Below are 10,423 nucleotides of genomic sequence, written 5' to 3'. Positions count from 1 at the left end.
CAACGAGCTGTGAACATGAACCTGCAACGTTGTCGAAGTGCCAACAAATCGTTCTAGTTCTTGCAAGTATCCAGCTACAACATATCAAAAATTTGAATAGTTAATCGATTGTGGTCACAAAAATAATTTTCGAGCCACATTTTGCCTTGCCGGCCCACGGCCTACAAGTCTTTGCTATCACTTGTCCGGAGTCCGAATCGTCCACCTCTCAGCCGAGCGAATGCTCGAACCATTTGGCGTTGAAGAGGTAAGAAGAGATTTTTTTATGTTCTCGTCCGTTTCAAATGTAGATAATTATCTATCTATAATTCCAGCAATCTGTGTGTGTGTGTGTGTGTGTGTGTGTGTGTGTGTGTGTGTCTGTGTGTCTGTGTGTCTGTGTGTCTGTGACCGCTGTTTTTTGACAACCACCGGTCTGATCTAATTGAAACTTGCCAGGTATATTGCTGAGGCCGTGTGGATGTGCCTTTTCAAGGTTTGATATTAATGGGACAAGTGGTTCCCAAGTTATGGCCATTTATTTACCAAACCAATGACAGGACACGGTGCTATGACGTCACAATTATTCTTCTGGCACGTGGTTTGAAAGTTCTTTTTTCGCCGTGTCTCACGACGAGCGAACGTGGCTCCAAGAGAGCTCGGCGTTGTTGTTGCTGTTGTTGCTGTTGTTGCTGTTGTTGCTGTTGTTGCTGTTGTTGCTGTTGTTGCTGTTGTTGCTGTTGTTGCTGTTGTTGCTGTTGTTGCTGTTGTTGCTGTTGTTGCTGTTGTTGCTGTTGTTGCTGTTGTTGTTGTTGCTGTTGTTGTTGTTGTTGTTGCTGTTGCTGTTGCTGTTGCTGTTGTTGTTGTTGTTGTTTGGAAACAAAACCTTAATCTCTCAGACTCGGCTCTTGTATATACAAGATCCGGATCTCCTAAAATACTAAGCACATGAACACATCCTCGCATTGACGGTGCCTTTTGAGAGCGTCTATCATGAACTTTTATATATATATATATATATATATATATATATATATATATATATATATATATATATATATATATATATATATATATATATATATATATATTCGAAAGCCATTTATCGTATTGTAATTTCGTAAATACACTATTTCTTTCGTACATACGTAAATACATTATGACGGGTCTCGCTATTGGCTTAATCAAGGCACGTGACAAAATATCGGAAGTTTGTTTTTGTTTGTTTGTTTGTTTATTTATTTATTTATTTATTAATTAATTAGCCGACAAAACCTTCAGGACGCTGCTCTTGGACACATTTGTCCTTATTTTTTGCACGTACGGCCACACGAGAGCGAAGGAACGGCCTGTGTGGTTGTTTCTGGCACGCGGTTTGAAAGTTTGTTTTTTTTTGCACGTACGGCCACGCACTAGTATCTAAAATGTACCCAAGCGGAATTCAAAAGCTGATTTCATGTTTCAGGCGGTGTATAAACAAAGTGAATTTCCGTCGGATGATGTCATCTTCGTTTTCAGAGTTTGACGTTTTTTTTTTTTTTTTTTTTTTGACGACGTTGATTTTATCATTTATAAAGTGGAGTTAAAAAAAAAACACCTATGAAAAAAAAAAACGCTATATATATATGAAAGTTCTATGAGAAATCTTTTCCTTATCCGTCTGACGGAAATCCGATGCATTTCCGCCCGCAGGTTGGTTTTGGTAAAAAAAAAAAAAAAAAAACTTCCTATTTCTTCCTGTTTAGGCCTCGTGTCATTTCGCATCCTTTTCCTCGGCCTATTTAACGGGATTTCTGATTTAACCCCTTCCTCTTTCCACATTCTCTCTTTCTCTCAGGAGATGTGTGCTTGCGTGGAATGAGCCACCGGTCCGCCAACACTCGGCCCAGCAAAAGGCAGCCTCAGCGTTGGCATGACTGGCAGGCGAGGTGGGTCATCTGGGGATTCTAGGCCTTGTCGAGTGCTTCTCATAATCGACGAGTTTACCGATTTTTTTTTCCCCTTGTTCGACGTTTCCTGAGGTAACCCAAGAGGAGAGAGACGTTTTTATTTCGGTCGCCTTCTCCACGGTTTCCCCAAATCACTGAGTCGGAACTAAAATCACTTTGATGTGACATATTTTTTTTTTTTTTGGCGTTTTAATGATTTGCGAGTTGAATGTGTTTGTGTATAATCTATCTATTACGTACTCACTTCTGTTCGTTGCATACTTTACCCGCCTTTACTTTCCTTTCCTTTCCCCTGCGATCGTTATTCTTGCTTCTCTGTCTTTTCTCACTTTTAGCCCCGAGCTAACCCTTTCCCCCTGTGCGTATGTAATAGGTAGATGGATCTACATGCGTGTTTTGTCATTCCGTCGTGAGCACAAGAACGCATGAGTCGTCCCCATTTCGTGTGACGTTTCTCGTAAAGTTGCGGACGGATTCGGACGAAACTTGGTGGGCGTATTGTAGCGAATTTGGAAACTTACTGCACACAACATACACGTCCTATAGATCAGTTATATCGGTAAGTATGTGTTTCTAGGTAGGGTCCCGTCATATGTTTAATGAGTGATTGATTGTACGTGCGCTGTGAATTATTTTATAGTTAGGGTTTTTACACCACCACCAACAACAACTACAGCTGCTACTACATCCACTACAACAACGCCACCTTCCCACACTCGACCGGTCGCCATTACGCACGTGTTTTTGCCTGAGGACGTGGGCGGAGCCTTCGTCGCCTCGGGTCGAAGCTCCGCTCCGAGGAAGAGCAGAGAGCGTTTCCTCCGGCCACTGAGCAGAGGGCAAGCACCACACGTGCGCCCCAGCCAATCGGGAGGTCGTCACGAGTCGCCTGACAACCCACCGTCCAATCACGAGGCGAGTGGTGGGGGAGAAGAAGCCCCTCCCTCCGAAAGAGGAGGAGAGTGGTGGTTTGGACGAGTGTTGGAAAGACAAGAGTGCGTTCTGGAGAATCGTGGATCATGGTTCGAGAGCGAAGTGCAGTCCTGGTGGCGATTGCGGCGCGGTCTGTCATCGTTGTCCATCGGTCTGCAGTCTTGGTGCTGGCAACGCCAAGGGCGTGGGTTTGGGCCCCGCCATGGTGGTTTCGGAGTCTGTGTGGCCACACGAAGCGGACAGGTACCCAGGCCCGGCTTGACCGAGATAGACGTGTGTGTGTGTGTGTGTGTGTGTGTGTGTGTGTGTGTGTGTGTGTGTGTGTGTGTGTGTGTGTGTGTGTGTGTGTGTGTGTGTGTGTGTGTGTGTGTGTGTGTGTGTGTGTGTGTGTCCGTGGGCCCAGTCTGTTAAGTAGAATTGTGTAAGTGCTCTCCTTTGCTTGTAAATTACAATTTCTTATTCGGTTAACTCTGCCTTCTTGCGTGCTCCCCTGCCCCATTATAAATAAATATCCCTTTTGTTAAATGTTCCAGCTCGTTTCTGTGTTTCTTTCATTGGCTTAGCACGGTGTGTATTGCGAAATAGTGAGTCTGTAAATTGTTCATTTGGACCGACGGGCCTTGGTAACCTCCGCCCGGGTTGCACACGGTTCGGACACGGTAACGGCTTGTTCCGCTCGAGGTCCGTCGAGGGTGTGAATTCCCCGGAAGCTTTGCCCACGTGGGTAATTAGGTATATTGAAGCTTGGCAATTGACCCTACCCCACGCGGTCGAATTATTGGTGATTCATGGTCCAGTAAGGGACCCGTGCCTTTCGGACTTATCCGAGTCACGACCTAAATTCCGGTGTGTTCGGTGGAGCCGACTCAACTGCTCCCTCTCGCGGTCGTGCTCGCCACCGATACTCGGCCCCGCAACAATATATGCGCTGTGTATTGGGCGAAGACTAAAATACTGTCAACTGAGAACATCAGTGTGTTCAGATTGGGAGATGATCATGTGGAAATTGTGGAAAGTCTCATTTTCCCAGGTTCAAAAATCGAAGTAAGTGGAGAATGTTGAGGATAAACTGATCTCCAGATATCATTTGGGAGAATAGCAATGTCAGGATTGACAAAGGATTGGAAAGCCAAATGTGTGGCAATGCAAACCAAGCGAAGGCTGGTGAATGCTCTGGTTGTTCCAATTTCAATGTATGGATGTGTCGTGGACGGTGAAAAAGAAGGAAAGAAAGGAAGAACATTGACTGTTTTGAAAGGTGGTCCTGGAGACGAATATTAAAAACTAGCAAATACCACCCGTCACATTGACGGGAATACTAAAGGGGGGGGGGTGAAAAGGAATAGTGAGAGTGAAAAGGGGTGGGGGAAGGGAAGACTGTGTGAGGTGAGAGGAAGGGAAGGAAGGCAGACGTACAGTGAAGTGTTAATTACGATTCATACCGTCTCGTCAAAAATGAATCTGCATGGAACAACAGTGAAGATGGAAACAAAATAATGTCTGAAATCCATTTTCTACTTATCACATGATAAATATGGCCTGGAGACAAAACCCGCCAGACGCATCAGGAGCCAAGCCGTCCAGAGACAAACACTGTTCGGACGCGTCCGGAGCCTAACACCGCTCTGAAGTTTTTAAGGAATTCAGGGAAAATTCTGTCGGCCCACTGCGGCTTTGCCATTTTTGGTTGCTGACAGTGCGGCATCAATCTTTCTTTGTATATGGGGCCGCCAGGTGACTGCTCAGTGGGTTTTATTGGAGGTTTCAGAGGAAATCCCTTTTTACCTCCTTCCTTAGTGATTTGGAGGTCAGTGTTTTTGAGGTCTGGAAGAAGTGAGACGTCATGGAATCGGGAACTCTTGGGATGGCAGCAGTAGTGTTTTCTGCAGCACCCAGTTTCCTCAGCCATGCCCATGCCTTGCGGCTGCTGTGGGTGAAGTCTGTGGACTCCAACTCCTTCCAGCACTTCAGACGTTCAGTGTCGAGAGCCTCAATTAGTGCCTGCACAACATCCGGGTTCCCAGTTTTGTTGTAATCCTTTCGAAGCCTTTCAGTCTCCGCTGTCCAGAAAGGTATGCAAGTCTTGCAGAATCTGTGCGGTATGGTATTTGTGGCAGCAGAGAGAAGGAGGTGCACAAATTCTGTGTATTTAGCTGGGACAGGTGGTATATCCTCGATCTTGGATTCAGGTTCTTTGGTGAAAGCGGTTCAATCCACTCTCCGGAAGTTCTGGCGTGGTTTTGACTTGGAGTGCACCAGCGGGATCTCGATAGTAATGTGAACAATAGTGGGGCGATGGCTTTTTGTAAAGGGAGCAATAACTCGTCTCGATGCCATCATTGTAGCCCTCTGCCATCCTTTGTCAGGAAGCAGAGGTCAGGATTTGTTCCGGTTTGCCACTGTCCTGAGTGGATGGTCTTTGGCTGCTTTTGGTCAAACAGCAGGTTGAGATCGGCCATCAACGCCCAGTTGGTTAGCTTTCTCCAGCCACCCCAATCAGTGTGGTGGCTGTTGAAATACCCGATGTAAACTGTGAGATGGTTCTATTAGTGTAGGACTGGTAATGGCCATGTTTGTGTTGGCGGCTTGTACACATTTGCAACAGTAACACCGCTTGGCTTTACTGTTGTGTATAGCGAGTTACTGTCTATGGTTATGATGTTTCGAAGACCGTGTCTGATGGAGGTGGCGAGGCCATGTTTTGTTGCGTTAACGGAGGCCATGAGGTTGGAGCCTGCATTATTTTTCTTTGCAGCCTTTTTGTCATACTCGCTGTGAGTTTCTTGGAGTATGGCTATGTCGATGTTGTAGTCATTCAGGATCTTAGCAAGGATCTCACCATTTAGATTTCAGCTCCTCAACATTGAGTTGGAGGATGTGGAGGGAGGGACCCACTGGTCTTGTTGCGTTTCATGGCTTTTGGCCCTGAAAAGGATGTTTTTTAGCGTTTTGCAACCTCGGGCTCCATTGCTGGGGTTTGTCCTGAGTGTGTTGGTGGTATTGGCCAGTTGATGACATCCGTCCTGATATCGTCAGAGTGACACTGTCGAATATAATTTAACAGGAGCACTGCGTGTAGGTTGTCATCTCACCCCAGGAATCTGTGTGATTACCGATGACAGTACGTATTGTACACAACCTCAAAACCTTCAGTTGCTTTCACCGAAAAACAATGTTGTATTAATATAGATGTTTCAGGGATATGTTCACAAACATTAATCTTTATACACAGCTGTGTGTGACGGGTGGGAATTTTTTTTTTTTTGCTTCATAAGGTTAGAAAACACGTAAATACAGCTCGGAAATCGGGTGTTATTTCATAACAACTCACTCAGGGTGACGGAACATGAAGCGCCCGCTCAGGGTGACGGAGCACGTAACGGCAAAAGCATCAGCAGTGAGTGAACAATTCTTTCAGAATGACGTAGCGTGGTACTGCTATCAACAATAGGGTGCTCAGGACATGGCTTAAGCACTCAACCAAGCACTCCAATTAAATGGTCGATAAAGAACGGCTGGCCAGACTGGCTGCAAACTATATCTTCTTCTTCTTCTTTCGGCTGCTCCCGTTAGGGGTCGCCACAGCGGATCATCCATATGATCCGCATAGTGATTTGGCACATTTTTTTATACCGGATGCCCTTCCTGATGCAACCCTGGTTGCCTCTTACGATACAGGGATCTGGAACACCTATTTTAACCGGGGTATACACCAGCCCAGTACACTGGTACTCATTTCGCTGACCTCGGAAGGATGACAGGCTGAGTCAACCCCCTTGTGTTATACGACTTGGTATATACATATATATATATATATATGTATACATACACACATATATATATATATATATATATATATATATATATATATATATATATATATATATATATATATATATATATATATATTCAGTGGCCCAACGGGGCTTGAACTCAGGACTTTTTGGGTCCCAAGCCACTGCCCTAACCACTGCACCAACACCACGCTTCGGCTGCAAACTATATAGGATCCCTTTAATTTTAAAGCCAGTCTTCACCGTGCCCACAGCAGTTAAATGACATTAATTCGTTCAAATAATGACTTTATCCACAAAAGAGTTGCTGTTTAATATACAGTGGAACAACCTTGTTGAAACCGTTAAGTTTAATCGCCCATGAAATAAACATTGTAGATAATACGCCACGTTGCCTGTTCGTCTGTGTACGCGCGCCATCGGTTCCCGGTCCGTGCAAACGTTATAACTGTTTTACAACGTCCGTTTTTCACCAGATTTGCTTTGATTCCTTTCACCCCACATGTTATTCTTGACGACAATTTGCTCTCACAAACGCCCCACAATGTAATTGAAAACACCAGCGAAATCTAAATCGCACAATATCACACAATATCAAACTAAATTGTGCAATGTCACGTGATAAGTCTGTGCAGCACGATATCGAAAGAGCAACTGAGTGCGTTGGAGGGTAACGTGGGGCTGTAAGGTGAGTTGGAGATGCGGGGTTCTGTTTTCCTTCATGCCAGACCGTGACAGAGCGAGGGACCCATGCCAGGATCGGTACATTTTACCACAATAATTCAACCGTGATGCGGAAACGCGTGCTCGGGGGTGGGCCTGCTGTACATTGTGTTGGGCCCTCTCATGGTGAAGAATCACTTTAAAAATGCTCGGATCTCCATTCAGTAATTCACCAAAATCAAATCAATTCTTCCTTGTTACATTCATAACCTGCCCACCAAGTTTCGTCTGAATCCATCCACAATTTTTTCAGATATCGTGCTACAATACCTATAGAAAATCGACACCCCCTTTCAAATGTTTCACCTTTTGTTGCCTTGAAGCCAGGAATTAAATTGCATGAAATTAGACTTTTCCAAGCGATACTCAAGGTGTTTGAAATATTTTTGTGCCTTTCCACAACTTTATCCCGGAGGTCTTTTGAAAGCTCCTTGGTCCTCATGGTTTCGAGTCTTTGCTGTGAAATGCATGACACAGTAGAGGAAACCTCCAGAAACAGCTGATTTTATTCTGAAATAATCAGAATCACTCAACTTTAACACAGGTGGAGGCCAATTAACTTGGTGTGTGATTTTGAAGGTGATTGTTTAGACGAGCTAATTTACAATTGCTATTATAAGGGAGGTGGACACTTGTCCAACCAAGATATTCTAGTTTTGTATTTTTAATTATTTTTTTGAAATATGTGGAATTTGTTTTTCACTTCGAAGTTACGGGTTACGATGTGCAAGTAAAGTTGGAAAAAGTCTGATTTAATGCAATTTAATTCCAGACTATAAGTCAACAAAAGGCGAAAAATTTTGAAAGGGGGTGTGGACTTTCTATAGGTACGGAGCATGATATCTCAAAGTTCAGGACGGATTCAAACGGAACGTGGTGGATGAGTTGGTTAGGTGACAACAAACCAATTCAATTTTCGTTACATTCTGAGTCCACATTCGGCGTATCGGTGGGATACAAAACGTAAACTAAACTAATCAGCCTGGCGGAGGTATGCACTCTACAGAGTGGCCTTCTCGTTTCTTTTTTTTTAATGCACTGTGAACTTGTATTTACTTTTTATAATTTTAAAAATTTTTATTTTCATCCAACATCCATTACTACCAGTCTCCATAAACTTTTTGTGCCACTCAAAAATCGTTTTTCTGCCTTCCATAGGTCGTATGCCTGGTGTTGGCTTAATGGTTTGGGTGGTGGGCTTGGGATCCTTCAATCTTGAGTTCAAATCCCACTCAGCTGATGAATTGATACCAGGTGGGGTTGACTGCCTGTCATCCTTCCGAGGTCGGCAAAATGAGTGCCAGATTGCTGGTATCCTGTGTCGGAGTAGCCAGCTTGTTAGTGGCGACCTTTCCAGGATTGTGCCCAGTAGCCAAAGAGACTGCTTTGGCAGCACCAACGCTCTGCACCGAGTATGGTCCCAATGGATGGATGGATGGATCAGTCGTCCTGAAGCTTTGTTAAAACTGTGTAGCTGATTTGGTCTCTATAAATCAGAAAATGCACTGAACTTTTTGTTGTGGGGAGGTCATTTGCAGTAAACGTGATGTCACCTGGAAACTGAAAAAGAAGTTGAGACAACTTTGAGAAATGTTCTTTCATATTCGGCAAACCCCATCGTTTTATCCGATTTCATGTTTTTTATTTTTTTTATTTAAATTTATTTATTTATTTTAATAACGATTTGAATTTGGAATGGTAATTTGTGGATTCGCTGTGTGTGTTGTGTGAGAGGGAGAGTCTCGAGCATTTGCGGTACATTTGTTGTCATGTGATTACTATTCAAGTTGTATGGCTGCTTTTTAGAAAACTTCCAATTCATGACTGCATGGTAAAATCCAACTTTCGCCCTGAATAACTTTCGTATTGGTTAGTATATCAACTTGTACATTTACCGTAAGACGAATGTAAATGATGCATCGGCACTTGGAAGCAGTGAGTGTGGTTTAAAATGTAATTTGACTGACTAGGAACTGGCGAAAGTATTTTTACCCTTTGCAGAGGGTAGCAGTATTCAGCTATACTGCAACCAGCTATGAGAGGGTATTGCATTTGGGTCTTTGTCTGCTTGTCTGTCTGTCTTTGTCTGCACAGATCGTGAGTATGTGTATGAATTGCACTCGATCCTTCAGAACCTGAAGAACACCTTACACCATTTTATAACCCCAAGCTTTCCAACCCTTTAGATCCCCAAAGACCCTAAGATTCCTTTCGGACCTTTTAATGACCTTTGGACTCTTTTTAGGCCATCTCTTCGAGCATGACCTAATAATATGGGTGTCGGTGTCCGTCCGTTCACAACGAAGTTGAAGCGGGAGATCTGGTCATTAGTGATCCTGATAGAGGTCGATGAGACGTACACGATGGTATGACTTTCAACATCACCGAAGGTCAAAGTCAAGGTCATGAGGCCTTTGAAGTTGCGAAAATGACAATTTTCAAATTCTATCTCCTCCGCCATTTCTCAAGCGATCTTGAATTTGATTGTGGCAGATGAATCTATGGGACAATATCTAAATTTGGTCGGGCCGGATTTTCGATATTCGCTTTCGTTTTTGTGTCACGTGACTTCAAAGTTGGCAAAAACTGCCCTACCTTCAGGAGGCTATATATTCTCTACTGGGCATGGTAAAAGTTAGTGAATGGTGTCATTGCATAGCAGCTGACCTTGTCTTTCATGTCCATTCAAAAGAATACCGATATCTTTGAATACGTACACGTCACGTGACTTTGAATTTTGCGTAAACTGCTTTATGTAGTTGCAAAATGACGATTTTCAAAATCTCCTCCTACATTTCTTAAGTTATCTTGAATTTGATTGTGGCATATGAATCTATGGGACAATATCTAGATTTGGTCGGGCCGGATTTTCGATATTCGCTTTCGTTTTCGCGTCATGTGACTTCAAAGTTGGCCAAAAATCCCTCCTGACCCGAGAACACTACACCCGAGTAACAGGAACTCATGCTTGTAAAGGTCGTTCTCGTGCTTGGTATTCGTTAACTCTCGATTTGTGACTCCTATTATATAATCTGCCTGCCTGCC

The 10,423-nt window shown here is 43.7% G+C and overlaps 1 protein-coding gene across 4 annotated transcripts in view; it reads left to right on the top strand.

Annotated features, from left to right (window-relative positions):
* Window positions 1-1,692: 1,692 nt before the first annotated feature.
* Window positions 1,693-10,423, top strand: part of SMG1 (SMG1 nonsense mediated mRNA decay associated PI3K related kinase) — a 213,797-nt gene continuing 205,066 nt past the window's right edge. For all 4 annotated transcript variants that reach the window (XM_085891046.1, XM_085891045.1, XM_085891047.1 and 1 more), the window contains exon 1: window positions 1,693-1,907. In XM_085891046.1, coding sequence (XP_085747172.1) covers window positions 1,837-1,907 — 71 coding nt within the window. In that variant the 5' untranslated portion in view covers window positions 1,693-1,836. The remainder of the gene's footprint in view (window positions 1,908-10,423) is intronic.

The sequence above is a fragment of the Eptatretus burgeri genome, chromosome 8 (assembly GCF_056783735.1).
Source record: "Eptatretus burgeri isolate ZD-2024b chromosome 8, Ebu_testis_v1, whole genome shotgun sequence".
Classification (NCBI taxonomy): Eukaryota; Metazoa; Chordata; class Myxini; order Myxiniformes; family Myxinidae; genus Eptatretus; species Eptatretus burgeri.
This window is presented reverse-complemented; position numbering and strand designations above follow the sequence as displayed.